Raw genomic sequence first — 16,817 nt, 5'->3', positions numbered from 1 at the left:
ATAGAAGAATAGGTCTGACGACAGCAGTGTAAAGCCAATGAGCAACCTTAGGTTTAATTCCCCAGGTCTTACCTAAAGCTCTCTTACAGGCATAAAAAGCTAGATTCGCTTTCCTGACTCTTTCTAAGATGTTTGACTTCCAAGTCAGTTTCCTGTCTATGATTAGTCCTAAGTACTTGGTTTCTTCCGAAATCACAAGAGCTTCCCCCTTGAGCATAATTGGACTTAGTTGAGGGATTTTGTGTTTCCTAGTGAACAATATAAGTTGTGTTTTGTCTGGGTTGACTCCTAGACCACACTTTCCTGCCCACCTAGAAAGTATTTCTAGAGCATTTTGTATTAGGTCTCTTAATGTAGATACAAATTTACCAGAGACAGCAATGACAACATCATCGGCGTAAGCTATCACCTTACAGCCCACCGATTCCAGTATTAATAGAAGTTTATTTACAATTGCGTTCCATAGAAACGGTGAGAGGACTCCGCCTTGTGGTGTACCTCTACTTACTGATCTCCTGAGCACCGATTCTCCTAGTTCCGCTTCAATGATTCTGCTATTTAGCATTTTGCCAATGAAGCCTACTAAGCCCGGTTCTACCCCAAGATCAGTGAGTGCTGCAGTAATTGCCCCCCCTTCGACATTGTTAAAGGCCCCTTCAATATCAAGGAAAGCGGCTAAAGTAAACTCCTGTTTGTGCAGTGAACTCTCTGCCGTGTAAATAAGGTTATGTAGAGCCGTCTCTACCGATTTCCCTTTCGTGTAGGCATGTTGTGACGTAGAGATAAGATTTAGGCTTAAGTGAAATTCTATCAACCTCTCCAAAGTTTTTAATAGGAAGGAAGAAAGAGATATCGGTCTTAAGTCTTTTGGATGGGTATGTGAGTTTTTACCCGCTTTTGGGATGAAAACAATTTTGACTTGTCTCCACTTAAGAGGTATATAACCGTAGAGAAAACAACCTTTGAAGATTGCTAGCAGCCAGTGTGCTAGATATCCGGCGGTCTTTTGCTGTTCCACTGGGTAAATTCCATCTGGGCCCGGTGATTTAAAGGGTTTGAAACTTCCAATCGCCCATAAGAGCCGATCCTCAGATATAGCATCTATTCTGACTTCACGACAGTGCACTGTATCTTCCATATCATGCCCAGTAATGTCTGAGCAGCCTGGAAAATGAGTGTCGAGTAAAAGTTCTAAGGACTCTTTACTGGTTGTAGTGAACGTACCATCACTTTTCTGTAGCAGTTTTCAATTATTGAGGACTTCCCGCTAAGATCTTACGAAGTCTGGAGGTCTCAGTTGCCCCCTCAACCTCTTCACAAAAGGATTTCCAAGATTGTCTTTGGGCCTTCCTGATTTCCTTCTTGTAGATTTTCAGAGCATCTTTATAGTCTTTCCAATCTTCTGCGAGACGTGTTTTCTTTGCCTTATTAAAAGCACTTCTGCTTGTTTTTTGAAGCTTGCTTAGTTCAACCGTCCACCACTTAGGCTTGGGTTTACCCCTCAGTCTTCTTATGGGACAGGCTTCCGCTAAGGCAGCATTCATGTTGTAGGTGTGCACCAAATTTTCTAGTCCTTCTATGCTTTGCGGTACCACTGATGGACATGTTCCTAGGGTAACCCCGATACAATCTATATACCTTTCCCAGTCTGTTTTCCTGATATTTCTACCAGGCTTAGGATTCGGTAGATTTTTGCTAACCTCAAACGAGATATATCTATGATCAGAGAAGGAATGTTCTTCCAAAACTTTCCAGTTCCTAATTCTGTTAATAACGGAGTCAAAAGCAAAAGTAGCGTCTAACACTTCCTGTCTATTACTAATGACAAAAGTAGGTTTATTACCTTTATTGCAAATCTGTAGTTTAGTACCTATCAGATAATCAAAGAGACACTCACCTCTAGCGTTGGTATCAGTGCTGCCCCATATCTCGTGATGCGCATTTACATCCGCACCAATAATTAGCTTTTCGCCAAGCTTCTGCGCCTGCGCTACCAGATCTTTCAATATTAATCTCGGTAGCTCCTCGTGGTCATGTGCGAGGTAACAGGAAGATAGCCACATCCGTTCATTTCCCGACTCCAGGCTAATGGTCAATTGATCGGTGTCGCTGTAATTAGAGAGTATGAAAGCATTTATCCCTTTTCTTATTAGTACGCACGCTCTAGGATTACCTTTGTTGCGAGCATACATCAGTTTATATTTTTGAGTCCTTAGTCCGCACACAAGTCCATGTGATACCCATGGTTCTTGAATCAGGACAATATGATGTCCACCTTTGGCCAGGTGGATTATAAGGTTGGCGGACGCAACCTTTGAGTGGTGAAGGTTAATTTGAAGAACCCGTAACATCATGGTTACTGGGCTTCCTCTCCACCACCGTTTTGTTGGGCTCATCTGAATCTGACGCCAGTAGCTCTTCCTCATCAGTGAGAGTAGTATCAAGTACTCTATCTAACAAGGAAGAGATACTGCCGTCAGCAGATGCCTTCCTTAGCGCTGAAGCCGTGTTAGGACCGGAGCCAGATTCCGCCGTGGGGGCTATCTCAGCTCCAACCGGGTCCTTTAAATTAGACGTCTTGTCTTTGTTGTAGACCCTCAGTGTTATGGACGAAAACCCATAGCTTACTACACCGCCAGATCGCGCCAGTGCGTCCACGGAGTCCTTGCAGACTACGAAGGTAGCGCTTCGGTACTCACCTTTGGGATCGTCCAGCTTTGTGACCTTCCATGACGATGTAGGAAGCTCCGGATTACATACCCGAAGCATTTCAAGGATCCTCTGAGGGTCCGATGGCTCCGCTGGTAACCAGGCCCTAGCTCTTGGTAAACTGGGGATGTCATCCCTTGAAATTACCTCGAGTTTAGACCCAGGCCATACTTCGCCGATCCTTGAAATCGCTATTTTATATAGATCAGTTGATCTCTGATCGGCACAGGCGATAAGTTTCACGTGGCTCTGATGCCATCCGCTATCGCGACAGAAAGGAGCAGGACCAGGATTCTCCTTCATGATTTGGAAAAAAACGCTTGAGAGCCTGGCTTCCACTTTCTTCCAGTTGTCAGGCGAAATAGTGCCGTCAGGGTTGCTTTTGTCAACCACCGCCCATAGTTGTTGGCCTCTGACAGCTTCGCTGTATGTGGCTGGAGAAGTTTTGGAGTTTCGGGGCTTCTTCAACGTGCTGGGGTTGCTGGGTGGGTCGTCCGACAACTGACGTTTTGGGTTCGGTTCAGAACCTCGAGGGGACTCCTCCGTTACCCTTGTCGCCCAGCTAAAAGAGTGCTTCTGCTTGTCAGACCACTCCCCCTCTGGAATCGTTTTTAGGCGCTCCAGTAGCCTGAAGGCAGCACGTCTCTCCTTGTAGCCATGCCGTGCAGGCTCTGCTACTGCGGAGGTATCAGTCATTTCAGACTCAGTTTTACCACCTTTACCAGGGCTAGTCCCGGTATTGGTGGTACAGGAAGATGACTTCTTGGCCAGAGGTTTGTTGCAAGTACCGCCACTTCTGCTGTTGCCAGGTTTGTCCTCAGCGCCAGCTTCCGCCGTACGAAATAGGCTAGCCGTGAAGGGCTTGGATGTACTGACACTTCCACTAGACTTGAGTATCCCAGCTTCCGCCGTACTAGAAAAAATCTGGTTTGATCCAGATTCGGGGGTGGAAGCTATAGCTTCCTTTGCATTTAAGGACTGCTTGTCCATAGAGATTTTTGGTTTGAAGGACTCCATCTGTTTCGTACGATCACCGTCCACCGTGGCAGACATGGTGATCTTATTTAAAGGAAGGGGAAACATAATGGTCGACCGTGGCAGCGCCCCATACCACGGCAAGGTCATGGTTATACCCCGAGGTGACCCGGTATCGAGGTAGCTCCGTAGAAATACAGTCGGACAGAAAACCCCCTGACTGCAAACCACCCAATAGGCACGAGTCGCATGACACCTTGGGTTAGGGGGGGTCGAGGAGAGGAGATGATGGAATGATGGGAGTTTAGGATTGACAGGGGATCTTCGTCGGTACAGTGATCTTCATATGGTGATTGGATGGCCACCAATTTTGCCGTAAAGCGGATGGATGGCTAGCCAATCCTCATATGAAGCTTCCGTCTTAGTTCGTGTTGGGTTGGTCCCCATGATATGGGGGTCAAACCACCACTTAAGCCTCATCCCCGCGGCAAGGAGACCAACATGATGAGGAATCGGGCATCTAAGAATATACAAAAATTTTGGATTGAGGGATATGACGACTGGAAATATATTGTAGATGGCATACAAAGACACGAGACATCAAAAATTCATCTGGACTCCTGTCTTACGTATCAACAGTGACGACTATATGGAACACTCGATGAAGAGCAAGAGTCTATAATCAAAAAAGAAAAATCCTTTTGGCGACAAGTACTTTCTAGGCTCCTTGATGTTACTTTGACACTTTCAATATGTAATTTAGCCTTTCGTGGCCACAGAGAAAACGCAGATAGCAGTAATCCAAGCTCCAAAGGAAACTTTTTGAGTATTGTTGAGTTATTAGGAAAATACGATTCGATTTTGCAAGAGTTGTTAAATAAACCAAAGGGCCGAATAAAATACTTAAGTCCGAAAATACAAAATGAGCTTATTTCTGTCCTGGTTTTAAAACTAGAAAATGCACTTATAAATGAAATAAATGAAGTACCATTCTACTCTATCATATTCGATACAACGCAAGATATTTCAAAAATTGATCAAATGTGTGATCTGTACCGTTATTGTATGGTCGAAAAAGATTGTAATGGGATCCCTAAGGCGCTTGTCATTAAAGAAACATTTTTGGGATTTCATGAAGTTAAGGGTCAAACTGCCTTAGCAATGTCCAAGCAAATTATTAAATCCATACATGACAAAAACATTCCTCTAAATAAGTGTCGAGGACAAAGATATGATGGTGCTAACACAATGAAGGGACTTATGGTGGAGTTCAGAAACTCATAAAAGATATTGAGCCAAATGCCGTATATGCTCACTGTTTTTTTTTTTTTTTAACTTTTTATTTGTTTATTGAATCTGCCTTTTCAAAGGCCTCACAATAAGTATTCAAATCTTAGAACTAAAAAGAAAAATTTTATTTTATCTCATTTTCTACAATAAATCAACTTTTTTGAATACTTCCTTCACCATCGGTACATCTAGGTCCCTATGGATGTTGTCGTTTCTTATATACCACGGCGCTCCAGTTATGGTTCTTAAAATTTTCGACTGTGCTCTCTGTATAAGATCGATACTGGAACTTCTGGCCGTTCCCCACAATTGGATTCCATAAGTCCAAATTGGTTTCAAAATTGCCTTGTACAAGAGGACTTTACAGTCAAGGCTCAATCTTGATTGCTCATTAATTAGCCAGTGAAGGTTTGAAGCTTTGATTCTCATATTAAGCCGCTTTGCCTCGATGTGGCGTCTCCATGTTAAACGCCTATCTAGGTGAACGCCAAGGTATGTGACGTGATCAGACTGTGGTATGCATACGTTGTTAAGGGTAACCGAGGGACAGTCTCCTCTTCTAAGCGAAAATGTGACATGTTTACTTTTTATTTCGTTCACTTTTATTCTCCATTTTTTCAGCCACTTTTCTAAAAGTCTGAGATATTTATTTAGCTCTCTATATGCCAGAGACGGATCATTTTGAGAACTAAGCACAGCGGTGTCGTCAGCGAATGTAGATATAGTCAAACTATCGCACTCGGGCAAATCAGAAGTATAAATTAAATACAAAATTGGGCCTAGTACACTGCCTTGAGGGACACCAGCTTCAATTTCATATTCATGAGTCACATAATCGTTGCATTTTACTCTGAATTGTCTGTTTGTTAAGTACGATTCCAGAACTTTGTGTGTAATAGGTGGCAAACAGCGTTTTATTTTATGTATGAGACCCTCAGCCAAACTTTGTCAAATGCCTGTGCCACATCTATAAAAATTGCTGAACAGTATTTTTTAAGTTCAAAACATTTTCTTATTTCCGCAGTTAACCGATTTACTTGCTCGATTGTCCCATGTTGTTCTCGAAAACCAAACTGATGTGGAGGGATTATATTACGTTCGTTTAAAAACGGCATCATTTTGTTTCTCAAAACTTTTTCAAATAATTTTGACAAACACGGCAACAAACTGATTGGTCGATAGGACGATGGCACATTTAAGTCTTTGCCCGGCTTGGAATCATTATTATTAAAGACGTTTTCCAGCTCTTTGGAAAAATGCCTACCTCGATGATTGCATTAAATATTACAGACAGCACAATTATAGCGACTTGCGGTAGATTTTTTATCATTAATGGTGTTATTGCGTCATAACCTGGCGCCTTTTTCACCTTAAGATTCTTGTTAATAACTGCCTGAATATCTTCAGTAGCTATGTTGATTGGTTCTGAGTTTAGCGATGCGTTGCCACTACTTTCTTCTAGTATTTGTTCATTTGCAGAAGAATTTGGTTTGAAAACATTACTCAGATGATCGGCGAATATCGACGCTTTATCTTCAGCGCTACGAGCCCATGTACCGTCAGGTTTTCTTAGGGGGCTTTGTACTTCTACTGGCGTCTTAATGGTCTTAGCTGCTTTCCATATAGAAAAATTTGTGTGATTTGTATTGGATAAGCTCTCAATATAGTTTTTGTTTTTAGGATCTTCGTCCAAGTGAAGTGCACTTCGCAGTTTTCTATTTGCAGCAGACAGCCTTTGCTTAGCACCAGGGGATCTGTTTTGTTGCCATTCTCTTCTTAACCTTCTTTTTTCCAGTAGTAGTCCTTCAATTTCAGAGTTGGAGACATTTGTGGCAAATTTTGGACTTAATTGGTATTTAGAGTGCTCTAAAGCTGATGTCATCACAAACGTGAAGTCATCAACAGATTTTTCAATTTCAGCCTCGCTATGAACTACAGGATTTGTGTTAATGTGGCTGCTAATAAATTTTTTGTACTTCAACCAGTTTGTTCTATATTTAGAGTCAATTGCAGAGCCAGGTATATTAGCGTAATAGGTTAATATTACTGGGGAATGATCTGATGATAAATCATACGACGTTTCTGTAGTGACTGAGTTTCGATTTATATTTCTCGATATAGCAAAATCTATGAGGTCAGGAACTTTTTTAGGATCAGAGGGCCAATAGGTGGGATGTCCAGGAGATATGACATCCAATTCGTTTTTTCGATCAACTAAAGTCTTATATAACTGCCTACCTTTGGGATTCACTAATCGAGAGCCCCAATACGTGTGTTTTGCATTATAGTCTCCACAAGCTAGAAAACGTTTCACTGTGCTGCTCATAATTTAAATCTAGTACTCAATGATGCAGTGAGAGAGGTTATTGATATGCAAAATTTTTTTGAAACAACTCAACAAATTTATAATTTTTTTGGGCTTAGTATCAAAAGATGGAATATTTTATCAAGTTTGAAATCTAATGAAGAAAGTGAGTCTTCAAATTCAATAACATTGAAAACATTAAACCCTACTAGATGGGCAAGACGTTATGATGCCGTTTTTGCTTTAAAAGTTCAGTTTGTTGAAGTGCAAAAAGCGCTAACGAAAACAATCCTGTTAAATTGCAAATCAGATGAAAGAAATGAAGCTGTTTCACTCAAAAAGAAGATCGATAACTACAATTTTGTTATGTTACTGGTTTTCCATTGCAAGATCCTACTTACTATCGATGCAGCCTCTAAAGCACTTCAGTCTAAAGCCACCGATCTTTCAAATGCCGTAAAACGTTTGAAAATCTGCCTAGATGATGATATCGATATGAATTTGAAAATTTAAAGAAGGAAACAAATAGTGTAGTTGAAAAATGGTCCATCACCCCTGAATTTTCTAATAGTCGTCAGAGGAAGGTAAAACGCCATTTTGACGAGCTCTGCGAAGATGAGCGCCTCCAAGATCCGTAAAGTTTGTTCAGAGTGAATATATTTTATCGAGTATTGGACATCATTATAAACCAACTGAAATCGCGTTTCATTCCAATTTCATTCAAATTTCAATGTTTTACAGCCTTCTACGTTAAAAGTTTTAAATGATACTGATCTCTTAAAAAATGCTCTAGAATTTGTTGGGATTTATAAAAAAGACATATCTGAATCATTTGGCAGAGGAATTCTAAGTTTTCGATCCACCTTCAGAAACGAAATAGAAAAATTGTCGTGTATTAGAGAACTTGCTGATTTATTAATAATAAAAAATTATTTTATGTCTTGCAGCTTTCCTGAAGTATGCATTGCATTAATGCTATTTCTCACAATTCCTGTGACTACATCTAGTGCTGAACGATCATAACTTCGATGATGTTAAAGACACTTTTGCGGAACAGAAATCTCGAAAAAATAACTTATTGAAATTAAATTGTTGTTTTGTTTATTAAAATCATCTGTTGAAATAAAATTTGTTTCTTTTAATCAAACTGAGTACAACGTGTCGATTTTTATTGATAGGGCCCCATCATAAGAATTTGCCACGGACCCCAGATGTTGTAGTTACGCCATTGCTTATTACTGCTTTAAATAAGTAAATATAAAGTTATAATATTTTCAAAGATCTCCGAGGATATTTAAAACTACCGATTCTTAGAAGAGCCGTTGGGCTCGGCAGAGGAGAAAAATAAGAAGAAAATCATATTTTTATTTATTTATAAATTTAAATGCTTTATTGATAAATTAAGTAGTTTTTGCAGTTATAATATTTGTAATAGCGTTTCCATTGGATTTTGTGAAATCTCGTACGTGAACGAAAATTAGCCTACGCTCGTTTTACCCTCTGCGCCTTTTGGCTTTTGTCTGCAAGCTTTACATTTTGCATTTGGACTTTTTTGACTCTTCAATCCTAAATTGACAGATCTCCTAATTGCAAAAGCGTACATTTTACCGACTAAGCCTTGATGAAAATTATTTCCAACAGACTCGAAAAAATGTGGTGCTACCACATATTAAATTTTCTGATTATAAGCACTCCACAATTGGTCTGCATGAGCTTCTCCATCTATCAACGAATTATGGTCTTTTACCATTATTGAGCACTTAATGTCATTAATATTACTTTTCCGATCTCTCCTGGCAACGATCGAGGATTTAGTTCCATGCAAATTGGTTGCTAAAAAATTGTCACAATAAGCGAAAGAAAATATTCCGTGGGTATAGTATATGATTCAAACAATCTTGTTAAAGGTCCTTCAGGTAAGGAGAATTCGGAAATACTTATTTCATGTCCTATTGACTTCGAGTGGCGATTTGGTTCAACATTATTGAGGTTGTTGCTGCTTCTCAAGGGTCGTACTTCCACAATATCAGCTTGAACATATGGTAATTTGCAGGTTCTTCAAGATTACTATCTTCTAATATTTCTTGTATTGGAGTATTTCCATCATACTGCCATTATTGGGATCTCGTACTCGTTATCACTTTCTATATCTGTATTATTACCATTACATACTGGAATCGCCTCCAGTATTCTCAAACTTAATTACAGATTTCTGCTATAGTGCTTTCATTTGTACATAAAAGGAAGACATAAAAAAATAAATAAATAATTGGCGCGTACACTTCTGTTAGGTGTTTGGCCGCGCTCCTCCTCCTATTTGTGGTGTGCTTCTTGATGTTGTTCCACAAATGGAGGGGCCTACAGTTTCAAGCCGACTCCGAATGGCAGATATTTTTATGAGGAGCTTTTTCATGGCAGAAATACACTCGGAGGTTTGCCATTGCCTGCCGAGGGGCGACCGCTATTAGAAAAATGTTTTTATTAATTTTGCTTTCACCGAGATTCGAACCAACGACCTCTCTGTGAATCCCGAATGGTAATCACGCACCAACCCATTCGGCTACGGCGGCCGCCGGAAGACATAATATAAGAAATATTTGCAGTTTAAGTCAATACCCAAAGGTACGTACCAGTCCGGCCAAGGACTGTCACTTCAACGGCATTCCCCGTACATGTATGTTGTGTATTTCAATAATTGTCGTCCAGACTTGTGAACTTTTCCATTATATTCTATTCCGGTTTCCATTATATTCTAATCCGATATTAAATCTCTAAAATAATGTGAATACGAGTACATTACAATCCTATGCAAAAATTATCTTGAAAGCAGATAGCATTAAGTGATTGCTAAAATAGAGTCCCTAATCAAGTGAACCACAGTATATACACAGTACATTATTTGACTTGACTGTATCTGAAATGCTATGTGATAGTTTAAGTAGAGGTAAATTCTAAAATGATGTTTTTATTATAATTTAGCTGTGTTCTGCTAAAACAAGATTCTTTAGAATCAATTTACTTTTGATATCTGCCTCCAAGGGCGGCCAAACATAGCCAATTTATATTTACATCAAAGTGTATGTGACATACTAGAAAAATTTGCTAAAGATTCATAAGCACCTTCATCGAAAAGAGAGGAACCAATGGTCTGAAAAGGTAAAATGCTCTGTTATTGAAAGGACAATCTTTGAAACAATGAGAAATAACATAAATAATAATATCCTTAAGTATCTAGGACGACATTTCCGGCAACTCTTTATATGTTTTAAGAAACATTGGGCGTGACAGACAGAAATAAGTATTTTAAGAGTAGCCAAAATTTAATTAATTATGAAAATGCTCACATTTCCAAGTGGGTATCATATACATATGTATGTAAGTCGGCAAATCACAAAATGTATGTATAAGTAGAAGAACTTTGTTATGAGCATGCAATTTAGTAACTCATAACTTTCACAGGCGCAGAGCTAAGGATCTCTGAAAGCAGTTAATTTGTTGAACACGCATACAGATGTATGTATGTGCACATTTTTTGATACAATTAAGTTCTTTGTGAAATTGTTGTCACAGTTAAGGAGTAATCAAAACAATTCGAATGTTTGATTTTGTTGGGTAGTACCATAGATGGGGCAAATCATACAAGGAAAATGCTTTAAAAACTAAGAGACAGACAAATCAACAATTTCTTAGGCTTACACCGCTGGTAGGAGTTAACGGTTGTTTATTAAAGTTTATTGCCGCTTGTCATCGCATGCAACCAAAATGTTTCGGTGTACTTCTCAATATCCGTGTGTGGGGGTATGTGTGTGTAAATATTTACGAACTGTCAACCCATATACTTTTACGTACGTAAATCATACTAAGAAAACCAGAACTAGTGGCACAAGTTCCTAGTTCACAATTGGCACTCCCTTCATTACTTCACATTAAATAAAACTATTTGCGAATGCATACGTATATGGTCTTCCCATTGATTTATTTCAACAGAGGTCAAATTTGTAAGAGTTGAAGTTTGATCACTAAGTTCGACTACAATTTAATAGACAATAAAAATTTTATATTTGTCAAAAGTCCACTGAGAAATATGAATATGTATGCGCTTAGAGAATTAATTAACACTTCTTATACAAATTTGTATTCAACTCAGAGCTCAATAGTATGACAAAGTGCAGAGCTCAAACTAGTCAGAGTGCCTAATTAATTATAAGGACAGGACCTGTTAATTATCCCACTGGGTATATACACCACAGATTTATTGAGTATGTAAATACCTTCATTTTAATTCGTTAAGACTGTCGAAGTTTACTTTGGTGAAGTTTTTCTGTCCTTAATACAAGTTGCTTTTCTCTCTTTGATGTATTTCATTAAGCAGCAAGAAAATCGTTAACTTAAAAACTTAAAAGTCAGTATAGCTCGGTTAATGAAAGCAGAAAGACATATAAATTTAACAAACAATTTTATTCCTATTTAAAGGTTCAAATCATAAAAATACTTAGTTACTTATTGCTGTCCTGATCTCCTCGTGAAGCATACGACTTCTACTTCTAAGTTTCTCCATGAAATTAACGTTTCAATTTCACCGAAGGAAATATTTCATATTGGCTATATTGAATCTTTTGTCGAGTGAAATTACTTTATAAAAATGCCGCGCAAAAAGTCCAAAGTAGACCCCTTTGAGGAGATGGAAACTAACATAAAACTGCTTTGTGACCAGTCCCACAACCATATGAAGGTGCGAGAATATGGTAGAGCTTTAACCGGTTACAATCAGGTAATTATATAAAAATTCAAACCATTTAAGCTTTTGCATATGTTTTTAACCAAGGAGAGATAGTTTCATTTGCTAAGAAATTAAAAAAATTACTTTATTCCTTTAAATTTCATATCGTAACTGAGATTGAAAAATTACTCATTTTTTTAAATCACATGCAAAATCGAATAAATTGTAATAGACCGAAATGCTTAGAGAACTTCGAATTGGATACGGGCTTTTTCTCCGGAAAAACAGTAAAAGTGGGAGGTATGTGTAATATTAGTGCAGTATTTTCTGTCATAGTCATATTAAATCCTTAAAAGAATGGAATTATGATAAAATACTGGGAAACATGGTAATTTCTTCCTTAGATTTGATCTTATGAGTACTTATGGAAGAAAGAACTTTATAAAACCAACTTATTTCACTTGATTTCATTTGTTTAAAATCCAATAGCTTAATTACATTTAGTCAATTGTTGCGGCTACCGTAGCCGAATGGATTGGTGCGTGACTATCATTCGGAATTCACAGAGAGAACGTGGGTTCGAAACTTGGTGAAACACCAAAATTAAGAAAAACATTTTTCTAATAGCGTCGCCCCTCTACCGTTCAGAGTCGGCTTGAAACGGTAGGTCCCTCCATTTGTGGAACAACATCCAGACGCATGCCATAAATAGGGGGAGGAGCTCGGCCAAACACCCAAAAAGGGTTGACAAAAAAAAGTATGGAAAACATTAAGCGCCCAAAGCTTCATATTACATTAATATAATTACATACAATTTTTATGGGAGAATGTGGTTATTAAAGCAACCGTATATGATCTAATAATCTGATAATTCAAGCGAAGACTGTACTTTGCTCGAAAAACATGTATCAAAATATTATTCCATTTACTGGTATTTCGCAGTAGTAAAATTCAGCAGTTGAAATATTGTGCTTGATTTATTGCTTCACTTGAATAGAGACAATCAATTTGCCTGCATTATTTGCGCATCAAAGCTGTGAAAAAGAATCGTTTTTTAAGTATTCATTGTGTTTGGTCGAATACTTCTTAATTCTATTGAAACGGGAAAGCAGAAGGTTTAACGGATCACGAAAAATGAATATATTTTGACCGTAGAGAGACTTTCAAATCGCCAAATAAACAAAAAGTTTGGTGGCAGGTACCTCCTATGGTAAGAACTGCAAAGGCAGAAATGCGATGGCTTTAACACCGAAGAAAATCCTCAAAATCCTTAGGATTGCATCGACAACAGCAAAATATAAAGATATAGCAAATGTTGCAGCCAGCAAATCAACCGTTCGAAGGGCTATTTTGAAGCATACAAAATTACAAAAACAAAACAAAACCAGTTTAAATATTGAATTTCGCAAAGAACGCCGACTCGATTTTGCAATGGACCGCATGGCTCTGTTACAAATAACGATCCCGGTAAAAGGAAAAAAAAAGTATTTAGTGACGAAATGAAATTCAATCTGGGTGGGCCGGATGGAAACAATTACTTTTTCAGGAAAGGTACTTGAGTCGACAATTACTTTCTTGGTGGTGATATGACATGGGGATCGATATCGTACTACTAAATGACGTGAAGCACCTATAAAGCTCTGTTGGAATTTTATTTCCCCGATATTCATAAAACATTTGGAGCTATTAATTGGACAGAATAATGTACCTGTACACACATCAAGTGGGGTCAAAACTTGTATTTATTCCCCCAATCTGAACATTATTGGAAAATTATGGGAATGACTTGCTCGTGCTTAAGAGAATCGGCAACAATTTAAAGACAAGCATGCTTTATTTCGAATAATTACACCGGACCAAATTTCATCAGGATATCCATTCATTAACGTATTTCCGAAGTAATTTGTAAATAAGGTGGCAACACAAACTGTTAAGCTTATAAATAATAAATGTAAAAAATCGTATATTGATTATTTTTTCTTATTTGGTTAGTGCCTCTATTCAAGGGAACCAATGAATCAAGCGCAGCATTACAGCTGCTGAAGTCTTACTACTTTTGATGCATGTTTATTTTCGAGCAAAGTATAGACTTCACTTGAATTATCAGAACATTAATTAATAATAATTAATAACCATTTTCGCCCATAAAAATTATTGCCTCTAATCAAGTTAACCGGGCTGTATGTATATTAGAAAGGAAGCAAAAGCTCTAACCCAAAGCTCCTAAGTTTTAACCTGAAAGAAACAGATTTTAGCTTTAAATGTACGGCGAGGAAGGCAATCTCGGGTCAAAATTTAGAATCCCGATCCCGTTGCTCAGGTAAAGCCAAAAAGTATTATAATATAAGAAATTCATTAAATATGTTGCCCAGTAATTACTTCTTTATTTCTAACAGTTAGATTAAATATAGGATTGCTATAGGTTTTAATCATCCTTGCGTAACGGTTTTTCTTAACATTCAGCTATTCTTTAGAGAGTGATTTAAAACACCCGAAGCTTATCGATTTATAATGTTTCCTGGCAACAAAAAAACGCAGTACATTTAAGCTTAATGCTATGTGTTTTATGTTAGGGTGGAAACAATTTTGATCGACCATTAGTGGAACATTTTTAGGATATAAAGAGATGTATTTAACAGCTTCGGAGTGTATTCACTAACTAAAAAACACAGAGTTACAATAAAGAATGAAGAAGAAGTACCTGGGAAGTGGTGATATTATTCTTGTATGTCTTGCCGAGTAAAACCACCAGAACCGAAATATGAAATTTTATTTTTAATTTCAAACCAGTATTTGGACCTTTTAATTGTGTATATGCTAATTAAGAAAACTTAAGAATTATCGGTAATTTCCCTGCAAGCATAATTTGCTTCACTTTTTTACCTTATTTCAACTTTAGCGATGTTTTTATGCACTATTTTATATAAAAACTGTACTAGTCCTGGACAGATACAAATAACGAGTGAAACGAATGTTTTCCTTCAAAAATCGAATAAAACTGACTGACCCATCAAGCAAGCAAATTTGAGTCATATAGCCAAAAATTATATTTTTGAATCATTTTTTTTTTTTCAGTTTTTAGCCGTATTCTGAAAATAAACATTCGTTTTACTCGTTACGTTCTTTCACTACACCCTAATGTGGAGGCATCTCAATATTTTTATTTGCCTATTCATTGCAGCTCAGCTATATTACCAAAGTCAAAGTGTAAAAGTTGACGTGAAAATTAATTCGTAATAATAGAATAAGGATAATTTTTACCTCTCTCAATATGTCGAATGTTTTAATAAATATTTTAGCTGTGGATAAGGAGCAAGAGTTACTTCAAAGTTTTATACGAATTGGAGTGACTGCAGATGAAGAGTCTTTAGAGGAGTCTCCGCGCAAAACTGGTCGTACAAGGGCTTCTTCTCTGTCTCGTAAGGGTGATTCTAACTACAAGCGCGCCTCGTCCAACGCTTTTTCAGGTGGTCGAGGCTTGGCTCGCAATCATAAGGCTGTGAAATTTGCTGATGAAGTTGAAAAGGGTAGTGCTGTTGGAACATCTAGTCGTGGAAACCGGATAGAGGCGGAATTGCGTGCAGCACGAAGAAAAATCGAAGATCAGTTGTTGAAAAAGAAGCCCAAGGAAAATTTTGTCGACTTTTATACGGACAAAGATCGAGCAGCAGCTGTTAGTGCTGGGACCTACGACATTAAACAAAGTCTGCAGATAAAACAAAAACAAGACCGCAATGAAATAATGCAAATACCTGACGAGGCAGACATTAATTCCATCATAGCATTAGGATTAAAGGAAATTAAAAACGCAAATCCAGAAAATGCTTTACATTTCTTTTCTCAGGTTGGAATAAAAGATTTCCAAAACCGTATAAATAGCAATTTTCCGAATGACTTTTTGAGTTTACCTATGTACTGAAAATTGTTTTTGGTACTTTTACTAATTTATTTATTTGGTAATCTATCTACATATGTACATGCATCCCTATGCATATATATGTGCATATATGCCACATACATACTTTATTGTAATAGCTTAGTCTTATTACCAATTTTCAGGCACTCGAACTCAACGCCATTGATATTAATGCGCTAGTTTCACGTAGTAAATGTTACCTTTTGCTAGGAGATCCATCCAAGGCTTTAAAGGACGCGGAAACTGCGCTCGCCGAGGACAAAAATAATATTCGCGCCATCTACCAAAAGGCAGAAGCACTCTACTTTCTCGGTCAATTCGAACAGAGCCTAATGTTTTTCCATCAAGGCTTGCGCACTCGTCCCGAATTGTCTTCATTTCGGTTAGGCGTTCAAAAGACACAAGAGGCTATTGAAAATACTATAGGTAAAAGCTCGGCACGCAACATGGCAGCTACGCGTAACGAGTTTTCGACCAAATATAAAGTACTCAAAAAATCGCAAATAAATACTTCAAAACTATCCAATGTGGAGATGGATCGACGAAATGCACGAAAACTGCTAGGCGAATTGTGCGTTGACAAAGAGTACTTAGAGAATCTACTGAAGCATCCCGACTTAGTGCGTGCCGATACAAACACCGAGAGTATTTCAACTTACGCAAAAGAAGCCGTTGATTTTCTAAAAAAGCGACAAGAATTTTGGCGCCAACAGCGACCCTGTACTGCACTTCCAAATTACAAAGATACACCACAAGAGCCTTTACCAGTCTGGTTTTAGAAGACTAGTTTACGCAGAACATCTTTGTAATATACATATGTGCATACACACATGGAGCAACTTTATAATTTTTGTATACTTCAAATTGGCTATAATGACTTAATACGTCTTTGCGATTTCGTC

General features: G+C 37.9%; 2 protein-coding genes and 1 long non-coding RNA gene across 4 annotated transcripts in view; 2 read left to right on the top strand and 1 right to left on the bottom strand.

Annotated features, from left to right (window-relative positions):
• Window positions 1-16,817, bottom strand: part of LOC129246386 (synaptojanin-1) — a 31,015-nt gene that overhangs the window by 4,215 nt on the left and 9,983 nt on the right. The gene's annotated exons all lie outside the window — the stretch shown is intronic.
• On the top strand, window positions 7,367-8,430 carry LOC129246388 (uncharacterized). The gene is made up of 2 exons (XR_008582461.1): window positions 7,367-7,445; window positions 8,227-8,430. It is a non-coding gene; the product is annotated as an uncharacterized LOC129246388 (long non-coding RNA).
• Window positions 11,922-16,799, top strand: LOC129246387 (outer dynein arm-docking complex subunit 4). Of its 2 annotated transcripts, none has more exons than XM_054885169.1 (2): window positions 11,922-12,050; window positions 16,059-16,799. In XM_054885169.1, the coding sequence occupies exons 1-2, from the start codon at window positions 11,922-11,924 to the stop codon at window positions 16,692-16,694; spliced, it is 765 nt and encodes a 254-aa protein (XP_054741144.1). In that variant the 3' UTR covers window positions 16,695-16,799. The 2 variants fall into 2 exon arrangements, with proteins under 2 accessions (XP_054741144.1, XP_054741143.1); XM_054885168.1 differs by lacking the exon at window positions 11,922-12,050 and adding an exon at window positions 15,186-15,843.

This window comes from Anastrepha obliqua, chromosome 4 (assembly GCF_027943255.1).
Source record: "Anastrepha obliqua isolate idAnaObli1 chromosome 4, idAnaObli1_1.0, whole genome shotgun sequence".
Lineage (NCBI taxonomy): Eukaryota > Metazoa > Arthropoda > Insecta > Diptera > Tephritidae > Anastrepha > Anastrepha obliqua.
Note: the sequence above shows the minus strand (reverse complement) of the source record. Positions and strands in the feature narration are given on the sequence as shown.